General features: G+C 40.3%; 1 protein-coding gene across 7 annotated transcripts in view; it reads left to right on the top strand.

Moving 5' to 3' along the window:
- FAT3 (FAT atypical cadherin 3) overlaps nt 1–22,170 on the top strand; it is a 418,888-nt gene that overhangs the window by 345,406 nt on the left and 51,312 nt on the right. For all 7 annotated transcript variants that reach the window (XM_032196191.1, XM_032196182.1, XM_032196148.1 and 4 more), the window contains 6 exons: nt 2,395–2,591; nt 3,658–3,811; nt 5,258–5,491; nt 15,973–16,362; nt 19,468–19,682; nt 20,276–20,413. In XM_032196191.1, the coding sequence (XP_032052082.1) occupies nt 2,395–2,591; nt 3,658–3,811; nt 5,258–5,491; nt 15,973–16,362; nt 19,468–19,682; nt 20,276–20,413 (1,328 nt within the window). The remainder of the gene's footprint in view (nt 1–2,394; nt 2,592–3,657; nt 3,812–5,257; nt 5,492–15,972; nt 16,363–19,467; nt 19,683–20,275; nt 20,414–22,170) is intronic.

Here is a 22,170-nt window from a genome sequence, read left to right as displayed (position 1 = left end):
GCACTGATTGATATCATGAAACTAAATAAGAGTATTTAAGACCATTTTTATTAATGGTTTACAACATTAAGCTCACTGTGATAAGATTACAGCCTTTTCTAAAAGAGCGTTAAGCTTTTTTATGCTGATGTTGAGCTGAATAGAGAGAATTTAATGTTAATCAGCAGGGGTCTACCTTCTTTGACAATCACATTAAGACTCAAGTCAGTGGACAGCTTCACATTGCCTTGGGTTGTATTCAGACTGGCCTGCAGTGCACATCAATATACTAAGTAACCCTCTTTAGGGGAAGTCAGTTTATACCACACAGTAGGTTAAACAAGGTTTGTCTGAGTCCTATGATGGTTACTCCAAACTGTCATAGAAATCAGTGGGAAAACTGAGATCAGCTTGGTTTTGTGACCTAAAAAGTTGATTTTCTATCAACAGCAAATATCTCTGACATATCTGTTTTGTGCTCTGTATGACTACAGGGCCTTTTACAATTATAATGCATATCTGACTAATTTTTGGGAAATCTTCTTCATTACAACGTTGTTTTCTGACACAATTACACTTAGCTCAAATGGTGATGCTTAACGAGAAAGATTTCCTCAGCCCATCTCAACTAACTTAGCATTCATATCAAATAGAAACCAGTCTATCTTGTCATTGGTAGCTAATGAAAAAGGCATAGATTACAGCCCGTGACCTCTTTTTTGCTTTTTGATGTACAAAGAAGGCATGAAATGTGCATTACATTTTTTTGCTTCATTTTAAGCACAGTTTTAAGTTCAGATCTTCTCTGCCTTATTTTTGCTAAGCTGGTCCCCAGGAACTGACAGAATTGTGCCACCAGAAACAACAGCAGTGACACCTAATCTCCTGACAGCAGAGGCAGCTCAAATACATCTTTTCTCTGTTGGATTTGTTGTTGTTTTTTTTAAACACTAATTTACTCAAACATTGAACTAGAGAGGAAGGTTTAAGAACCTGGTCTTTCCATTAAGCTCGGACAGATCCCCTGACACATGTCAGGACCCTGAATAAGTTGTGAGCAAAGCCAAACTTAGCATGTTTGGCATTCTTGATCCTGACACAAGAAAGAATAAGCTTTCCCTTAATATTTTTATACCACTTTTATACATGAGAAACATGGATAGCAGTTCTCAGATTGCATTTCTGCACAGGAGAAAGCTTAATATGGTGGGAAAAGAGTACCAGGTTAGCTGGAATTAAAGTTTACCCAGTGGAGCAGTGTGATCGTTTTTTCTGTGTCCTCACTCAGTTCCTATAGCACACAAGTTTGCTATAACTATTTTGTGCTCCATCCTAAATCCTTAAATGTGCAGATATATTTTTACAGACCAAACATGTTAGATACTGGACATAGAAGACTGGGTGGTTGGCGTAAAAGGTCTTCTGTCTGGTCTGACAAGGGCGTTGAAAACAGGCTCAAAGAAAGGTGCTTGATAGTGGTTTCTTTGTGGAGCTGGCAGAGGACGGTACTGTTTCAAATGGAAGTGTAAATAATTGTGAGAGACATTAAAGAGCTATCCCTGGTTTGATTCCTTGTACCTTCGGCATGTGAAATGTCCTTCCTTCCTTCCTGAGGATGATGTGGATCAAATCTTTCCCTCTTCCAGCCTGCTTTTTCCCCCATGTGGTTTAATGATGTGAAAGAGCAATGTTACGAGGTTCGCTGTTGGTGTTACAGCATGATAAAAAGCTGTTCCGCTTTGACTCCTGCACTCCTCACTGGCTTTCCCCAGCTCTCACTCTCTGATACATTTGACCTAATTGTAGTGCTTATCTTCCAACTGCTCCTCAAATGACCTCTTGTTAGGACTATTTAATACTAATGTGTCTTCTTCTGTCGTGTAAACTTTTTTAAAAAATAGAATTTTAATGAGCAGAAGAAAGGCACAGCTGTATGATAAAGCTTTCATTAGAGGATTCCTTAATAGAACCTACTTCCAGTCCTTGATTGCATAATCAACAGCTAATGAAATTGTCTTGGTAACAAGAGCTGCGGTGTATTACATCCTCTCCCGAGACTAAGTGGAAAGACAATTGTACCAGCCTGAGAGGACTATTGATTGTTCACAGTTTGAATTTGATTGCCCTTAAGGGGAACTAAACAAGAGATCATCTTCAGCTCTGCTAAATGGATTTTGTTTCCGCTGAAAGTTATTGGTTCACTTTCATACAAGCCGTTTGGGGGGCAATAAACACAGGGAACGTAATCTCATTACAGATTTCCTGAATCTGCAAGTTTGAAAGCACCTGTCACTGGAAAACAAATGACAATTGCATATTCCTGGTCGCCTAGGATGAGTCTGTATTTGTGCTTAAATCAGGTGGGAGCCCTGGAGGGATGCCCTAACCTTTTGTGAGTTGCTTGTCTCATTGCAGGAGGGAATCCCAAAGGGAAGTTTGCTCTGGGACTGGTTCAGAACGAATGGAAGGTTTATGTAAAAAGGCCACTAGATCGGGAAGAACAAGATGTGTATTACCTGAACATCACTGCCACGGATGGCCTCTTTGTAACCCAAGCTGCTGTGGAAGTGACGGTCACTGACGTTAATGATAATAACCCAGTCTGTGAGCGGGTGAGTTAGCAACACCCTCTGCAATCTTCTGTGGTGCTGGAAGTGATAGTTTCCCAGTGGATGACACTGCTGTATTTACAGGAGATGCCCATTTTCATCCTGAAGGTCTTAGGTGAGGGATATAGAGTGATGTGGAGGGAAGCAGGATACAACAGTCTTGTGAAGCCAAGGTGAAAGGATAATGGCCTGGCAAAGGCAGTGGAGGAGTCTCCTCCCTCTTCTGCAATATGCTCTTAGCTGGCTTTCTAAAATGCAAAGGGTTGTGAGGTAGCACTGCTATAGGGCAGCCACTTTCCCCCAACAGAAAAAAAAATGCTTTTCCTTCACAATCAATGTGAAAATGTCTTCAGTCTAATCTAACTCCAGCCTTCCCAAATGTGTCAGGTGGCTAGCAGCCAGAGACACAGTGGAAAAGGTAGAAGAATATAGCTTGCTCTCAAGCTGTCAGGCATGCATTCAGTATGGCCTGACCACAGCTTTCACAGCATCAGCTGTCTCTTATTCTATGGAGAGGTAATGTGGGAAACCAGTATTACTGTGATAGGAAGGTGTGTGTGAAACAAAAGGCACGATAAAAACTAGATTTCCTTAACAGTACAGCTTGCAGAATCTTATTTATATATCCATATGTATACACACATGTAATTCCCATCATTACATTATCACCAATGGACTGCTGTCATTACAAGCACCACTCTGGGGAATCACAATCCGTATCTCCCTCAACGCTACTGGATGATGTGATAAAAACAGCTGTCTTCATTAGCACACTTATCCATTTCATGGGTGTTGATGAAAGAAATGGAAGACAGAAAATGTGACTGCATTTTACACCTAAGACTAGCCCTATTAAGAGTCATAATTTGGCATTGTTTTTGTGACACCTCAAGGCTTAGCAGCAATTTGAATTTCTAGGACTGTATTACATAAAGGAAAATTGCTTCCTGTATAGAAAAATGCACTACAGAGAGATTAAAAAAAAAAAAAAAAGTTGTACAATAGCTATAAAACACTGTTATTGCATAGCTTACATTTTTGTTTTGTTTTGTTTTGTTTTTTTCTCTAGGTTGCATACACAGCACTGTTTCCTGAAGATATTCCATCAAACAAAGTCATTCTAAAAATCAAAGCTAAAGATGCTGACATTGGGTCCAATGGTGAAATTCGCTACTCTCTCTACGGTCCTGGGAACAATAAATTTTTCTTAGATCCAGAAAATGGTAAGATGACAACTAAACGTTTTCAGATAGCCTTCTTAATCCCTCAGCGGGTACCAGTTTCCTTAACTAAAGTTAGGTTACATTTGGTTATCAGCCAGTTCCAGTTCTGACAGGTATGGATGACCACTTCCAAAGTGGTAATTTCAGGTGGGACGTTTGTTGGCCAGGTTGAGTGTTGTGTTCAGGACAGTAGAAGCTGACCCTTTTGTTTCCCAGCCAGACCTCAAGTTAGGACAGAGACATGGGGCCCTTGTCCTGGAGTTGTCTTGGTGCAGAACAGGAGAAGCTGCCAGCAGGGTCCTCCTTCACATTTGGACTTTATGTCTTCCACCCTGATCTGGAATTACTGGCTTTTATACCATGTAACAACAACATTCTTTTTATACTCAGACTTGAGTAGAAAAAGGATATCAGTAATGAATTTGTGGGCACAGGGGAGTGCTACAAAGGTGTTGTTCATTTGGCAGAGGGTCTTGAAAAAGGTTTTGATCTCTGCGAAGGTCCAGATTTCATGCTTGTTATAAAGTAAAGCTAAATAAAATAATTTTTCCATGAATAAAAATCCCACTCTTTTGTTACTTCTGTTACTTCTGGGAATTTAGTTTCTGTTATGACAGCCTAAGTCCATCCCTGTGCAATGCCTCCTCCACCTGGCTAGCAGGAGGCAGCACCTGATATTGTCGTAGTGCTACCGACAAGAGGCATTCAGAGGTCTGTGCAGTGTGTGGAAAGGGAAGTTTTGCCCTCCTTAAGACCAAATCTCGTCTTTTATTTCAAATTACTCCCTTTACCAAAATAAACCAAAACTTACCCTTTGACTAATAATGGCTGTTTGCAGATGTGGCCACGTTTGCTGTCATTTATCAGTGCTGTGGAAAGCAGATTGTGGGTAAAGTTCTCACAGTCTGAGTGAGAAACTGTCTTTGCTGCTATTGTTTATTATGTTATAAGAATAAGAAGTCATATTCAAGCTAGATGCCAGAGGCATCTACAGGAATTCAGAGGTGATTGGAGGTTAAAATGTGGGAGAAGAGATTGGTTCTGTCTCGAATGGTAGCATTAGAAAACTTTGCAGTTCATTATGGCTGTTGTCATCAGTAGATTCGTGGTGACTTTTCTAAGTCTTGAAGTCTATAAATCTTGAGAGTAATAAAAGACAGACTTCAGAAAACATACCATGTTATGCTCTTAGAAGTTGCAGATTCTCAAAGGCCACCATGAGTGGCTTGTCCTACCTGCAATCATGCCACCAGCTCAATTATTTGGGTGGAGAGGGGTGAGAAGTGACACTGCTGTGGGGTTTTAATCTGCTCATTGGAATAAGCAAGGTTGTTTTTTCTTCTTGTAAATTCCAGTTAAATACATGTTTTTGAGCTACTCCCACTGTCTAGTATTAGTGATGCTGCTACAGCAGTAATTACAACTGCTGCTTTTAATCAATTTCAGGTGAGCTGAAATCCTTGGCGCCACTTGATCGAGAGAAAATCCCTGCATACAACCTGATTGCCCGAGCTACAGATGGTGGTGGCAGGTTTTGCCAATCGGAAATCCATCTTATTTTAGAAGATGTGAATGATAACCCACCAGTGTTTTCATCTGATCACTACACCGCGTGTGTCTATGAGAATACTGCCACTAAGGCCTTGCTAACAAGAGTCCAAGCCACTGATCCCGATGTCGGTAAGAGAGTGACACTGCAAACAGTAACTAATGTACAGGAAAACTCTGGGTTGTTGGAACTGCAATGCAGATGACTTTTTCTTTCCTCTTTCCTCAGTCTTTCATCTTTCTTCATTCTTTCCTCCTTGTTTCTGGATAATCCCCATTTTTCTGTCTTCTCTTTTGTTACCCTGCAATGCTCATGGCTGAGCTTGGCATGATGGTGTTACAAACAGAAGAAGCATTGCAGCAGCTACAGAAGTGTGTAGTCTTTTATTCTCTTGATCAGTGATAGTTTTTTGGGTAAATTCCAACTTTCTTCCTCGAGTGGTCTCACGTCCTTTCCTGAACCATGGTTTTGGATACCCATGCCTCTACGTAGGCAAATAATATAGTTAAGTGCTATAGGGACTTATATGTGATTAATCACAATATTGCTGGAGTTTTATACTGCTATAACTCCCATTTGTTCCAGCTGGTTACCTTAGCATGAAACTATTGTTGTACATTGTGAATATACACTATAAATGTTCTAGCTGTTTAAATGTAGATTCTTTTGAAGTGGAATAGTTTATTATATGAGGACCTTAACCTTGAAATCTAGGCCCAGTTATAAATATTTAAAGATATTTTTCATAGCACAGTGGTAAAACCTGATGAATATCGGATTTTGTTCTCAGCTTTTTCACTTCAGCTGGAATAAATAAATCCCATAATTTATTTTTTCTTCCTGTGGTTTTGGAGATGTTTTGTAAAAACTGTGGCTTAAGTAGCTTCACATAAAAAGCAGGCCTTTCACTGAATGATAAAAAATAACTAAATATATTTTTTTAAAGTACAGTACATGCTGGAAGTCCCAATTTTTACTCAGGTTGATAGTGTAAATATACAGTAATCAGTAAAGGAGCAGAAAGCATTCATTAAAGTATCTATGAAGTGCTGCATTATATGCTTGGCTGAAAAATCACTATTAAAATTTATGACACTGTCCTGCAGTGAAGAGCCAATTACTGGTAGTTAGCTACTGAACAGTCTGAACACCCAGTGTTGTTCGTTTCCATTGTCTTAATTACCATTTCTCTCATAGGTGAGATGACATTCAAGGAGTGGAGAGTCACAAGGGATTAGTGTTGAAAGTTGTCAATAAAAGTTCCTGTTAGCACCAACTTTGCATTATAAGATGGTTAGCTATGGAAAAAAAATAAATAAAAAAAAAATAAAAAAAAAAATAAAAACATGATCTAATTGCTACATCTTCTTTCTGAAACAAGATAAGTTAAAGACAGGGATGAATAAGAAAACAGTACGCCTTTCCTTTAATGACTAGATTTGAAAATCAGACAAGACACTATCATATAATAGTGACTCTGTTCTCTAAAATATGATTTTATATCAATTACTGTTCTATTAATACTATTTATTCTATTGATACCAAAATCACTGATTCCCTGTTGCTGCAAAATGATTAAGTTTACGTAGTGTAATGTTCCCAACACAGAGTAGAAATATATTATTGATATTCTCCATGGAATACGATATTCCTGTTGGGTCCTGTGGAGAGTTATCCTAAAAACATAAATGAAGCTGGGAATCATCATACAGATCAATTTTTGACTTTCAGGAAACATTTTACAATCAATCTTAAAATTTGACAGTTCTTATGCTCTAGGTTTTGGAGAACCAGGTACCATAAGGGTAAGAATATTGATGTAGAATCCATTGAGATAAAACTTGAGATAAGTCAATTTGTGGTCTGCAACTGCCTGTAACTAAATAGCATTTAACATAAAACTGGAAATATTGTCGTCAGACAGTGCTGGATAATTAAGATAATTTCTAGTAACAGGAAAATAGTGTTGTATCTGCTTTGTGCCTTTGATGTCTCTTAAAGTTCCTGAACTCATAATATTCTGGGAGATTTCAGGACTGGAGCATAAGTTGTTTCATATATTTGTAATTTGGTTACATGCTTAGAAACTGCCTGTACCACCTGGACATACTGAAGAAGAGCTGTGATTTTGCTTTACAGTATTCAGCAGAAAAAAAAAATAAATGTGTTTAGCTATTGAGAACTTAACTGTAGTAGCATGCAAGCTGGTTTCCATTTAACCTCTCCATGTATCTAGGTATCTTAAGTTAAATGAATGCTTAGAAGAGAGAGTGGATACACACATCCCTTTGTTAAAATATTGATAACTTTATTATAGAACAATATTTTCTCCTATCCTTTTTTCCATTGGAAAACCTTAATATTTCCACAAGGTAATACTTCCTACTAACTTGCCACCATCAGGTTTTGATATGTGCAAACTAAGAAATGAAGGGCAAGTGCTGATTTTACAGTTTGTTAGAGAAGTTCATGGGGAGCAGGTAGATTTTCCACCTCCCACTGTCTTCAAATCAAAGTGCCAAATTACTCCATTCTGTTCAAATTAGGGCACAAGAAGCGCTGGCATGAACACTGAGGTGTAATTATCTGAGCAAGCTCATCAGACAACTACAATATCAGCCTGTTTCAAAGGAATTAGGGTTATGCTAGAGCAGCAACACTGAGGAAACGTATATGGGACTTTGTGGCAAGCACAAAATTAGAAAGCTGATAAACATCAAAATAAACATGGAGCCCAAATTGCTACCTGAATTGCAGGTCCATAATCATTTTCAGTGCTGCTCATGTTTTATTGCCTGCATACAGTGCTGCAGCCCAAGTTGTGCAGGATTTGTACTGAGTTGTATCACTGAAGCTTTTCTTTCCTTCTTCTGGCCATGGGTATTTCTCCTGGGCTATAACTAAAGCAGGTTATGGTGCTTGCAGGCAGCAAAAAGATTGCAGTGCTGTCTGGGAAAACTTTTATGTTTAGGCAATTTTATGAACTGAGTATTCAGTGTGTGTGTGTGTACACTGTGTGCTTGGAGTAGAGCCTCAGAATGAGATGAACTGAGCTGGTTGCAAACCTACAAGCCTCACAGCACAGAGCTGGGCACATTGTCCAGGACACGTGGGTCCCATGTTGGCTGTGTGATGCCCCTCGAGGCTGTGTTGATGTAGCACGGGTACACGTGACCTTGGCTCATTTAGGGAAAGAAAAGGAGGCTGAACAAAAAGCAAAAATTACCACGTATTGTGACAAAAATAGGGAAAAGCAGAGATCTGATTTTTTTTTGTGAATGGTCAGAAACTAACTCAGTATTTGAAGCTGCAGTACTCAGGTAGGTTGGAGGGAAAAATGGGTGTTGAAAGCCTAATTCAGGGAGCTGGGATAATACTTGAGGCTACCTTAAGTTTATACATACAGGTTATACAGGTCAATTGTGCTTGAGTTTGGCTGTGCTTTTTTTAAAGAGTTGTGTAGAGTGAAATACTCTTTGGACCAAGATTTATGAGACAGATTCTGTAGCCCTCTGATTAGTACCTTTAATGTGGAGAGTTTTAATCAATCAAGCTTTTAATCGGCCTGGTTCTCGGTGTGGGAAACTAATTATTCACCTCTTCATGTAAAATGAAAGAGCTGTGGCAGAAAGGACTGAGCCCGTCTGGGGAAGTCATTTGACCTTCTTGTTGGGAGACATCTGCTCTCTAACCCTGCCCTCCACCACTAAGTGCAGGGGAGCAGACTGTGTCCCATCATCTGCACGGTGGGCTGCTGGGGAACTGGTGAACTGGGGGAAGAGTGCCATTTGCTTTATGCCTCTGATGGAAAGCTTTAACTTGGATTTGAAATAAATCTATGACAAAACTGATGCTTTCCCAGCAGTCTTAGGCCTCAATGAATTTTGATGTTTCAATAAAGACTAAGTTTGCCAAAAAATACAATAAAATCCCTTACCATGTACACTTGTAAGGCAGGTGCACAGGAAATAAGAGATGTTTTTGATTTTTTTTTATTTCCTAGGGAAGAATGGTAATGTAGACTCTCCTTTAGATTTCAGTCAGTTCAGTCTGGAGTGTATCTACCCCCAGGAGGGTTGCGCAGGAAAAGTATTATACCTTATTTTCCTTCTTGTACTCTCATTGGGTCAACAAGAAAACTGAAGAATCAATTAAAAGAATAAAAACTAAATACTTGTAAAATAATGGCCAAGGGACATAGCACTCTGGGGTTTATGAAACAAAACACTTGCCTGTAGAAAGTGGCATCAAAGTGTCAGTGAGCACAACCCAAGGTGGTTCAGTGGTGACCATTTCCAGCAACACATGTATGGAAGTAATTAGTCAAGATTTCAGCTGTATCAGCAACGGGCTTTGCTCTTGAAGGAATTAGGGCAAGTGAGCCTGTTGCACACCCAGCTGGGCCACACAGGGAAGAGTTAAGTGCTGCCAGGTGAGATCGCAGAGAAGCAGGCAAGGCAGTCACAACCTGATTAAAGAGCACTTTTCTGTATAATGCATAATGGCACATGAAAATACTGAAGGCAACATTGATTTTGACATTCGCTGGCAAAGCAAATGTACAACAAACTTCTGCTTCAAATGTGGTTTGTTTATGTTAGGCAGGTCCCTTAAAGCAGGTCTGGAAAATTTTGAGGCATTCAGGATCTGAAAAAGAAGAAAATGAAGATTGAAATGTGCATAAGAAGGATAACACAAATAATAGGATAGAAGAGGTAATAAAACCCAGCTACTAGGTAGATAGCTTTAGCAGTGAAGCCACGGCTAGCTAGATGATGTTGTTTGAGCGTTTATAAAAAAGATGGCAAGGAAGGCTCATTCTCTAAAAAACATATGTGGAGCTTCTTGTATATTTACTCACCTCTTTGCCCCACTGCCTTATAAAATAGTCCAGGGGATAGTATACTAATGCAGGATATGGAAGACCTGAATTATTTGTTCCTCTTTTTGAGGCTATTCAAAACAACATTGCATAAGTAAGGGGTTATGCAGACTCAGGTTACAGTTGAAGTAGAGGGTCTTTTCCATCATCACTGAAGCTGTTTTGAAAAAGGTTTCAGGAATTGGAGAAAAAAAACACGAGTGAGAATTGCTCTGTAGCATGGTGGGTGACTGGGTTCTGTGCTCTGTACCCCAGGGTTTATTCAATGAAAAGTAATAGCCTATAGCAATGTACCTACTCCTCCTTCCTTTAAGGTGCTCTAAGCATTTGAATTTTGTTGCATAGGGAGAGTGGGAGAGCAAAGCCCTACATCCTCCCCAGCTAAGTTTAAAAAAAAAAAAAAAAAGTTTTAGCTACTATTGCATTATAAAAGAGCCCCGAACTGTCATCATAGAATCACAGAACAGGTTGGGTTGGAAAGGACCTTAAAGATCATCTATTTCCAACCCCCTGCAATGGACAGGGCCACCTTCTACTAGACCAGGTTGGCCAAGGCAGACTGGTTAGTCCTGAGGACATGTACAGGTTCAAGTTAACTCAGAAAGCTGTTCAGGAGAAAACCTAGCTTTCACCTTCTAATAAAGTCAGGAGCACTTTGAGGAATGCAGAGATGCTGCACTTTGGGCCCCGGAAAAATTGCCAAATAAAAAATGATAGTCAGACTCAGTGGAGTTGAGACTTCTCTAGTGTTAGGAGGTAAACAAACAAGGTGTTTGGGGATTATTGTAGAAAACTCAGGTTTCTACCTAAATAAGCCCTACTTCGTATTCCATATTTTGCTTCCCACGCCTTGACACTTAGGAGACCCAATCCTGCTAGCAGTCAGACTATGCGACCCTATTGTTGAATCCTTCAAAGGGTCAGATTTTTAAAGCTGCAAATAGGTAGTCAGGGGAACTCAAGCACCCATCTTGCATTACAATAATGTATATCTGTGTATTGAGATGGCTCAGAGTTAGTGTGTGTTCAGCAAGCAGAAGTCATCAAAACACTCTTATTTCCTTCTGCAACATCCTAAGAGGCCAGGTAGAAAGGAAAGAAATACGGGTAATATGGCCTAGGTGCTATCCTTATACTTTGTTGTTCCCATTAATTTCTTTTATTTTTGAGATTTCCAAGACATTATTAACAACATGGTGTCAGAGAACTAGATGCATGACAAACAGAAAGAATTGCACCTCCTGGATTACTTTGATTGAATAAGGCCTGTGTTTGAATTGGGCCACTGAAACATACATATTTATGTCTATGTGTGTGTATATATATGCATAGATGCATACATACGTATATATGCATTCTCCTGCTACACACCACTATTTCAGCATAGTGATAAATTGCCCAGTATTGTCAGATGCAGTGTTACTGCAGCCAGCATAACTCTAAATTAGGTGTATCCAAATGGTGTTTACACCTCCAATTACTTCATAGCCTCTCGTCACTTCGAAAACATAACCAAGCTTATGCCTGATAATCATGAAGAAGTGAAGCACTCAGGACCACGGATGGAAACAAACTTGTGTATGCCCACACCCTCGGCTATATAAATCCCTGCTAGAAAAAAGAAGGAAAGAAGGAAAGAGCCAGTCAGAAAGACCTTGTCTTCCTACTGAAGAAGACAACATCCAACCAAACCAGAAAACTGCTTTTGGAGTTAAAGCTGTTGTTTCTCCACAGAAAAGGAACAACATAGTGAAAGCATGTCTCAGTAGCAGTGTTATGGATTGAACTTGGCTAGATTTTTCTGCTTAAATTGAAAAAATAACTTGAAAATTATTCTAGAGTTCAGCAAGGTACTTTTGTCAAGATTTCTCTCCCTTTCATCTCAAAATGATGGAGAATTATAAAATCTGGTTTAGTATTTGTTTGTTGTTAATGAAGTTGTAGACTTCTAACTACCAGTAACTGGTGTTGTAGTTAACATTTAGTTGATCACAAAATATGATAGGTGCCACTGTTAACAATCACACCATGAAACAGAAGAAGGACAAAGCACAATAAATAATCAGGTAAAATGCCTAAACTTAACAGCTGAGTTGATAAGCAATAACAATTTTTACAGCTTTCTTTCTGGACACTTTTTCTTTTTTACTTCTTGTTTGTTTATTTTTAATGCTTGCCATTATTTTTCTTTCCCAAGGTTTTCAAAATGTAAGTGAGCAGACAACAAAGTTAAGTCTCACTCTCCACAGATAAACAAGAATGAGTGGGCTAGCTATACTTGGGGAAAAACATTAAAAAATGAGTTCAGGTGACAGACGACAACTAGAGAGGAGTAACACACTATATAAGGTCTTGAATATGTATAAGTTTCAAATCATGTGTGATGCAGTAAGCAGGTAATGCCCACTGCAGAAATTCACTGTCATATGGGGATTGTGCCTTGTGTATTAATGCTCAGCCTTTTAGTGATGTTCATCTGGATCAACCTGTGTTGTAACTCCACCATTTTCAATTGACTTAGACAAGGAGCAATTTGATTTTCTTAATTATAAAGAGAAAGATTTTATTTCCCTGTTTCTATTCAAAGCAGTAATGACATAGAAGATCTTATTATGTGACATTCAGTATATGTTCCTTTGTTTTAATACAGAAGAAAACTAGAAAAATCCCTGCTGAAGGATGACATTTGAGGTACTAGATGGCTGTTGTACAAGCTCTTCACACCAGAGATTTGGCAAAGGGCAATATTCTATCATATGCTAATACAGGTCTAAATGTAAAATGCGGTAGCTTTTACCTTTATTTTAAAAATATACTGCAATCCTTCTATAGGAATAGTAATTCCTGCAAAGCTTTCCATGTTCAAATAGCTTATGGTTGTGATTGGCACCTTAGAAATCTGAGAAGTTTGAGTGAGTAAGTGAATAGACAGAACACAGTTTGCAAACATTAATCCCCCAACAGCTGTGGGCAAGCAGTGTGGGAGGATTGCTTTCTTTACCAATCCAGGAACTGTGGTGTTGGAGCAGTTGTGTCCTTTCCACAGAAAAAAAGTTTATAATCACAGCAGAGTCTACCATCAACTCCACAGCGGGGCTGCCACTGACATGAACTGGTGGATGCTTCTGTCCAGGCATATGGTAACCCTAAACACTCAAGTACTTTGGATTTCAGTGGAAATAACTCTCTAACTCATCTTTGCCTCCTGCCCATTTATTTTCCTGACTTGAGCCAGGAAGCTGAGGGGAGACAACTACTGATACAACACAACACTTCCTCCAAAGTGCTGTTTCTGCTGCAGCTTTTCATTGAATTCATTGTCCTTCCAAGGAACAAGTGTTAAGCTGCAGCCCCATTAAGCACTGTAGAGATTTTTCTCTTCTATGTAGAGATATTTCTCTTTCTGTTGTGCCTCTGCATTCAGGCTGGAAGCCACCAAGGAGTGGTACCTGTGGCTGTCCCAGATCAGGCCCTCTGCGCAGATTTTCTCCATCTCAATGCATAAAATTATAAATTCACCTGTAAGAGTCTTTCTTCCAGGTCTTGTGGGAAAAAATAAGACTGTTTTGGTCATCAATCTATTAATGCGGACAGATTGCTATGTGATAACCCACACCCCTGGAAGTTCTGTGGGAAGAAACACTGTGATGAGTATCAAACAGGGTCTTTATGCCGGAGAAAAACCAAGACAAATCTCAGCCTCTCATGCAGTCAAAGGCACGTAGGCACAGAAGATGTGTGTTAAGGTCCCTGCTTAAGAGAAGTGCTTAATTCTATATAGAAGCTGGAAGATACCAAGAGATCCAAGTACATAACTCTAAATAGCTCTAACGTTGAGATGTGTGTGTGTAAGCTGGCTATTCAGCAGCATGCTCTTAATCAGGCAAAATCCATTTTTCCAGCATCCCTAGGGATCAATTCCAATTAACAGCTCATTAACAGTTCTGGTCAGTTCTGTCCCTGTGGAGGTTAGAGGAGGATTTCTAGCAGAAGGAGATCCTGACAGAAATGCAGACATATCTCCAGCCGTTCAGACCTTCAAAACCTTCCACCCTCCAGAGGGTTTTATTCCTTCTTTGGTTCGGTCACCTTAGTTGACTGTCAGGTGGCAGTGCATTTGAAGTGAAGATATGAGCATGGTCTCCGTCAGGCTGCAGGGTGTTCGGGATCTAGGTGTCTCAACACACACAACAGTCTCCAACTAGCTTGTGTGCTGAGCTCAGTTCTTAGTGTGTAAGACAGAAAGTCTCCTCATCTGCCTCGTATGCTTTGCTGAAGGAGAGCTTCTCTGCAGTTTTTACATTTGTGATGTTGTGGGGAAAAAAAAAAAATCTGGTTCATTACAATATTGGCATTTAAACTTTTCTTAGTTCTAAAGGCATTTGGACGTTTGAAATATCCTCTGGTGTCTCAAGCACAGCATAAAAATTTTATTCCCTTAGGAGGCCAAACAGTAATTCCTAATGCTATCTGAGTAGGGTCTGGGACTTTGTAGTTGCTCTAGCTTTTATGTGAGCATGGTTGAAGAAAAGAGTCTCCCAGCTCCCCCTTGTGTGGATGCTCTACTCCTGCTACGTCAAGCAGAAAACAAATGTGATTTGTGCTGCTTTTGATCAGTCATTTCTACGATGCTTTGCTGCTGGAAAGCAGAATAATACTGTCACAAATTTTAAATTAACAAAATATGCCTAGAAGGGATTGGTAGCTCTTGTTCATCTGAGTAATGTCAGGCTTGTAAGGTCTGTTCTCCAGCAAAAAAGGGCAGCAAATGCTCAAGTGAGAGATGTTAAAAACAGAGACACTCCAGTTTAGTGGATCTTTGTGTTTTAGTTATAATCTTTTAGCAGAGAACCCAGGACCAAAGCACAGACACAACCAGCACCAAGGGAGCTTGAGTGAGGTTGCATTTGTGTTCACATTTAATTAGATTTGAAATGGCTATCCCACTGTAGTACAGCAAACAACCAAGTCAGTACCTTCCCCTCAGGCCTTATTACTAGCAACTTTAGCATGGATCTACATATTCAGCAGCCAGGAGGATAACTGTTATGTATTGGGAAATACAGGCAGGCTTTGAAAAACATGGGCTATTGTACAATTCAATTTTTGCTCTTAAACTGGGGGAGCGGGGGACTTCTCTTTCTATAATGTCCATGTTCTTGCAGGAGCTGTTTGATGAAGCTTTTGTCTAAAAGGTATCATCTTCTGATAATGTTTTGCTTCTCAACACAGGAATCAAGGCAGCACTGGTAGCAAGTACATTCTGTGCCACCTGATGAATTTTTATGTGTTTATTTTTCCCTTAAATACATTTCTATTCCTTCTGGATGTGCGCTGAGACATTTCCATTTTCAGTATTCTGCCTGTCTTACCTAATTCAGTTGTAAGCTTTTTGGGGCAAGGAACAATCTGGATACTTTCAGGTTTCGTTATGCAGCACTTCTGCAAAGTGATCATTTTAAAAAGCATCATGATGAGGGAAGGAACTCAAGTCATCCACAGAGATCTGACATGTGAGAAGAGCATGTCCTGATCCCCCAACCCTTCAGCAATGCTGTACCTTCAGGTACAGCATTACCTCCATGTGCTCCACACCAATTGGAAACAATGAGTGTGATAGCAGATTTTCCTTAGGTTTTCCATTAGGTGGTTAGAGATAAGGTTGTTTTGCTTTTTTAAAAAAATATTTTTTATTTCACATTATCATTTTCACATCTGCTTCTCTTTTAGGTGTAAACAGAAAAGTTACCTATTCCCTCGCAGACTCGGCAGATGGTTACTTCTCAGTTGACCGCTCATCAGGGATCATTATTTTGGAGCATCCACTTGACAGAGAGCTTCAGTCATCCTATAACATTAGTGTAAAGGCCTCAGATCAGAGCATTGTGCTGACCTTGTCCTCATTTGCGACGGTTACCATTACAGTGCTAGACATTAATGACAATCCCCCCGTCTTTGAAAGAAGAGATTATCTCGTTACTGTACCTGAAGACACTTCACCTGGCACTGAAGTCATGTCTGTTTTTGCTACAAGCCAGGACATTGGGACTAATGCTGAGATTACCTATCTCATCAGATCTGGGAATGAGAAGGGGAAGTTCAGGATAAACTCAAAAACAGGTTTGTAAACTGGCTCTTACTTGTAATACAACATGAAAGCATTGGAAAAAATGTGAGTGCTTTGGAGAAACCTCTTGGACCATAAAAAAAGTTCCAAGGACAAAGACTCAGAGCTTGTCAATGTGAAATTAGTTGCATAGTTAGAAACCAATGCTATGCTGGATGTGGATGTAAATTACAGTCCCACTCAGTTGCCCTGACTTGAGTGGAGAATGGCTTTCTCCATTAGTATTTCTGTTGAAGTCAGCATAGTTGTGACAGCCCATTAGCCAAACTCTGCAGTCCTGTCAGTAATGTACACTTGTAATGTTTAACTGCCTATCAGCTGAGTAAAGATCTGGACCACAGCAAGCATCAGACAGTACTATCAGCACCAAATAGCTGGCAGCCCTACCTTGCCAGGCAGTGACCACACGATTTATACAACTCTGTATAGCTCAACTGACAAGATTAACAGAATGGTTTGGGTTGGAAGAGACTTTAAAGTCCACCCAGTTCCAACCCCCTGCCATGGGCAGGGACACCTCCCACCAGCCCAGGTTGCCCAAAGCCCCATCCAGCCTGGCCTTGAAAACCTCCAGGGATGGGGCATCCACAGCTTCCCTGGGCAATCTGTGCCAGGGCCTCACCTCCCTCAGAGTGAAGAATTTCCTCTTTATATCTAATCTAAACCTACCCTCTTTTAGTTTAAAACCATTCCCCCTTGTCCTGTCATTATCTGATTGAACAAAGAGTTGCTCTCCATTTTTTGTTCCTAATTTGTCTTGTCTGACAGTTGACTTCAGCCATTCTGGTTTGGGTTTTTTTTTTGGTTGTACATCACTGTGGTTTTACACCGATGGGCAGTAGAGCACCACTGCACTGCTATCTCAGTCCTCCTCTTCAAAAGAACAGGGGGAGAAAAGATGATGGAAAAAGGCTCATGGCTTGAGATACGGACAGGGAGATCACTCACCAATTATCATCATAGGCAAAAAAAAACACCTCAGTGTAGGGAGATTAATATAATCTATTGCGTATTGCTAACAGACTAGAGCAGTGAGAATTAAAAGCAAACTACAAACACATTTCCCCAGTCCACCCTATCCCACCTCCACGCCCCAAGCAGCACAGGGGAACAGGGAATGGGGGCTGTGGTCAGTCCTTGACGCTTCGTACCCGCCACTCCTTCACAGTCACCCTCTGCCCCTGCTCCACATGGGGTGATGCTTCTGTGTTTCCTGTAGTGGATGCCCTTACTCTTATGCCATTCAGGATGACCAGTGCAAATCCACCACCAGAGCTTCTGAGCAGAATAGTCTTGATTTTGAAAGCTGAAGGTAACACTTGTTTGAGTGCAGCTGTAATAACCAGTAACCTGGAAAATCTCAAAATGATGCATTGTGTCATTTACATTACTGTGTGCAAAAATCTCTCTCCAGTCTCTGTGGAGGCTACTGCCTTACATATAAGGGCCTTAACATAACATAATTGTGTGTTGTCTCCTATCTTCATAATGTTGATTAGTGCTAACAAAATTTAAACATAAATACGCCTAGACAGCAATACTTAACTTCACATTTGACAATGAAGCCAAGGAGATAAATCAATAAAAACCCATAATGAAGCTTAATCACACAGGGAAAAAAAAAAAAAAAACTATTTATTATTCATTAATGTGTGACAGCTCCATTATTATCGGTTTAGAGGCAGGAGCCGAGTTTCCAGACAGCCGGGTACTGATGTGGCATGCCTGATCAGGGCTTGAAAAATAATGCTTCTCACACCATTTATCAGTGGGGACTCCCTGCTAGCCACTTGGAAGCTTCTCTTCAGGGCTTCTGCTTTCAGCAAGTCACGCTGAAAGGTAGGATTCATTTGGAGAGAGCCCAGACAAGATTAAGAAGAATGATCTGAGGTTTATAAAATGAGGCTTACCAGGAAAAACTAAAAGAATTGAAGTTATTTAAGCTAGGAAAGAGAAGACATGCTGATAGTATTCAAAGTACTTACCTATGTAAAAGTACCCACAAAGAGCAGGGGAATAAACTGTTCTCTGTGTCCACTCATGAGAAAAGAAGTTTTGAATTGGCTTAAATTGCATTTGGATTATTTCAGTTAAATGACAGAAAGAAATTCCTAGCTGTAATGATTATTAAGTACTTGAATACATTTCCTAAGAAGAACAGGAAAGTGATATTGCTGGTGTTTTTTAAGAACATTAGAAATGAGTACCTTCAAAAATTACTAGGTTTAGCTGACCTTTGCTGTGTAGCAGTTGGACTAAATGACCTTTAAGCCCTGTACATCCCTTCTCCTGATAAGTCTATACTGAAAAGGATTTGGCTTGCTGAGGTTATGGATTTGCTTTTAAGTCTTTCCTGCCATGCCCAGTATCACCTCCTTCAAGTCATCACTAGTAATCTGTGCACGACCCACTCCCCCCTTCTTGATAAAGTTATGCATACATGGAAGACAAGTAGAGAACATGCATAAAAAGCATTTCTGTGCCAAAAGAGGTCTAGGAGAGAGTGAGTCAAGTTACAGATAATCTTAGTTTTGGTTGTGTGGTGCAGGAACCCAAAATTTTTAAACCTAGTTTATTGAGGAAGTCCCTGTTTAATCACATAAATGATAGACAACTCATTTCTCAAAGGGATTCATACCACATTTATTAGTATTTAATTCATGAGAAGTTAATTACGTAGGAGTTCATTTCTGCTGATTTGTCAGTGTTGATTTCCAGAGTCTGCATCCAATTCTCCCACGGGCTCTGTACATGAGCCCAGGCAAATGGATGGATACGGCACCCACTTCTCCATCTACAGTACTGGCATAATAAAAGTTATTTTCATGAGAAACCATTAATTATTTCATGTCTTTGAAGGTCCTTTTGGTAGAGGCAACCCAAGTGCAATTGGCATGATTCTTTAATCAAATGACAGCAGCAGAAAACTGACCAAATATTTTTATTGGACTGGGCAGTGTTAAAGATGGAACAACATGTTTTGTGTTTGTGCAGTGGCGATAAATAGCATGCTGTACTGTTTACTACAGTCAAATCCCTTAATCCACAACAGTATTTGTTTTTTGCTGTATGTTGACATTCCTTCCCTTGCTTCAAAGGAGCCATTTCCATTTTTGAAGCTTTGGATTATGAATCGTGTAAGGATTTCTACTTAGTAGTGGAAGCGAAAGATGGAGGTACTCCAGCCCTGAGCGCTGTTACGACTGTGAATGTGAATGTGACAGATGTTAATGACAACGCGCCAAAATTCAGCCAGGTGGTCTACAGTGCAGTCATCAGCGAGGACGCCGCTGTCGGTGATTCTGTTATAATGGTGAGTGCCGTGTTTAGGCAGGATGAGGCCTTCTGTTGCCTGACCTTTAGTAAAATACTGCTGCGCTAATAATGGCAACTACTGCATCTTGAATCACCCAAACAGTTCTCTAACCAATATTCTGCATCTGCTACTGCTTTCCCAAGAGCTGCCTGTTTCCCTCCCCCCTCAAAAAAAAAAAAAAAAAAAAAAAAAAAGTAGTACCAAATGTTTCTTTTTTTTCCCCTATATGATGTCAAAGAGCAATGATATGTTTAAGGTGTAATTCAGGAGCCAGCTTAAAACAAGTGTGTTTTACTGGAAGACAGAATTCAACTTCTCAGTGAAATATATTGTATTTATGTTATATGCCATTTGTTATATAGCTCATTGAGATTAAAACCTTTTATATGTTTTAATGCTAGAGTTTTGAAAAGGTCCAAGGAGAGTCTTCTGTGACAAGCTGATTGGCTTGATGCAGTGGTGGTGTGTGGTTCGGATGTGACTGGTCTGACAGTGTATGGAGTCCTGCTTCTTGGGTCATTGAGCAGTTAATGGAGCATACAGATGGTTTAATATTTGTTTTGCTAATTTTCACTTTTCTCTCAAAAAAGTTGATAGCGGAAGATCTGGACAGTCCTTCCAATGGCCAGATTCATTTTTCCATAGTGAGTGGTGATCGAGACAATGAATTTTCGGTTGATCCTGGCTTGGGACTCGTGAAAGTTAAAAAGAAATTGGATAGAGAAAGGGTAAGACACGTGGGATTTCTTAACTTACAATGACTTACAGATGTGTATTGATTTCAACTCTGCTGCTAGCCAGTTGTGAAGAAGCTGCTTTTCATTCTGCAGCAATCAGCTTAAGATGCTCCAGCAGGTCTTTCAAATGTTCTTCCACTTCTTCCCACCCCAGCCCTATCCCCAATTGTATTTGCAAGCCAACTGCCCTGGAAGTTCTCCCATCCTGCACCAACACAACCGCAGAAGCCAGGTTGGGGAAGAAAGCCTCAGGATTTTTCCTGTAGTGCCACCGGCAGCTGTTGCTGTGTTAATGAGCTGCCTCCTCTCTCCTGCACGTGCATGCAGCAGTGTATGCAACGGACTGATTACAGCGAGCTGCAGATTGTGGCACCAAGCACCGAGCCGAGACCTCAGCCATTAATTAGTGCTCTGCAAAACATCTCACTGGGGAGGTGATGTTATGGAGTAGCCAGGCTGCACCAAAAGTGAAAGAGTGCTTCATTAAACGGCGTCTGCAGCTTTGTTTGCTCACTGGATTATTCATTCAGGGTGATTTATCACCATTTTGCCATAGCTAGCAATTATCAGCTTTTAGGAAAATAAAATAAATAAATAAATGAATACAGTTGCCTGTGCTACTAGCAGGGCAAGAGAGTACTACATGACTTCAGAAGTCTTGCAACACATGAAGAAATGCACGCCTCCTTCCCCCTAGCCATGCGGCTGAGGAAGCTGATTGCTATCCCCAGAATATGGGCTCAGCTGGAACAGCTCTCTGCTGGAAGCAGAGCTACTGCTTGAAACAGAGGCAAATATATTTTCTGTGTTATCACAAAGGCAGGATTAAATTGCCAGTGGCTGGTGGCAGAACGACTATACTGCAGACTGGTGAGGACAAGGAAGTAATAATGGCTGTGCTTGTTGAATATTTGCTATTAGGTAGTTTTCTTATATGGCACAGGCTTAATTTCTTAGCATGATTGTGTTTGGTTTCTGCATTTGGCATAGCTACGAGATATATGCATATGTGTCTGCATTCAGACACACACTTTCACCCTCACCAATCTGTGCGTGTTTAAGGCCAACTCTCGGATCTGCATTCTTCTAAGTTTCTCTCAGTTAAAGTGAGCTGTAATATTGTCTTTTCCTTTGCTTCCTTGGCACATTTCCTAGACACAAGTGTCTCTGACCTCGTCAGGGGAAATGATACATGATGCCCCATCTGCTGTAGATCCCCAAAGGCAGTGCTGACTCCCAGGTTTTAGCAGTTTAAGGAAACTCATTTCCAGAGCTCTAATCATGTACAAACCATGTCTGTTGCCATTTGCCTTTCTGGGATATATGGAAATGAAAACAAACTCTCACAAAATTAGGGAAAGATCCCACAAAGGTGTCAATCCTGACTAGCAGTAAAAATTAAAGCTTGAAGGGGAAAAAAATTATTAATGCTCTGCCTCAGTTTCTTGACCTTCCATAGTTACGGGTTTTTCCTCCTGACTCTGTCACTACACACTCAGCAAATTGCACCCTTTCTTCTCCTTATAAACTACCTAAAAATGTTCCCTTTTTACTTAGTTTGGTCCCACAGCCCAGAAGATCCTCCTTGTTTCATACATTTAGCCTGTCCTCTTCCCTCCTACCCAAACGGCTTTGACCTTTGTGTCCTTTTGGATTTCCCCCACCCTAAAAAATACCTTTAACTTTTCTTTGTTGCCCTCTGCGGGACCATGCTTTTCCCCAGCCCCACTCCAAGAGGCTGGAGCGGG

The sequence above is a fragment of the Aythya fuligula genome, chromosome 1 (genome assembly GCF_009819795.1).
Source record: "Aythya fuligula isolate bAytFul2 chromosome 1, bAytFul2.pri, whole genome shotgun sequence".
In the NCBI taxonomy this organism is placed as follows: Eukaryota; Metazoa; Chordata; class Aves; order Anseriformes; family Anatidae; genus Aythya; species Aythya fuligula.
The sequence above is the reverse complement of the archived record's forward strand: the minus strand, read 5'-3'. Positions and strand labels throughout refer to the sequence as shown.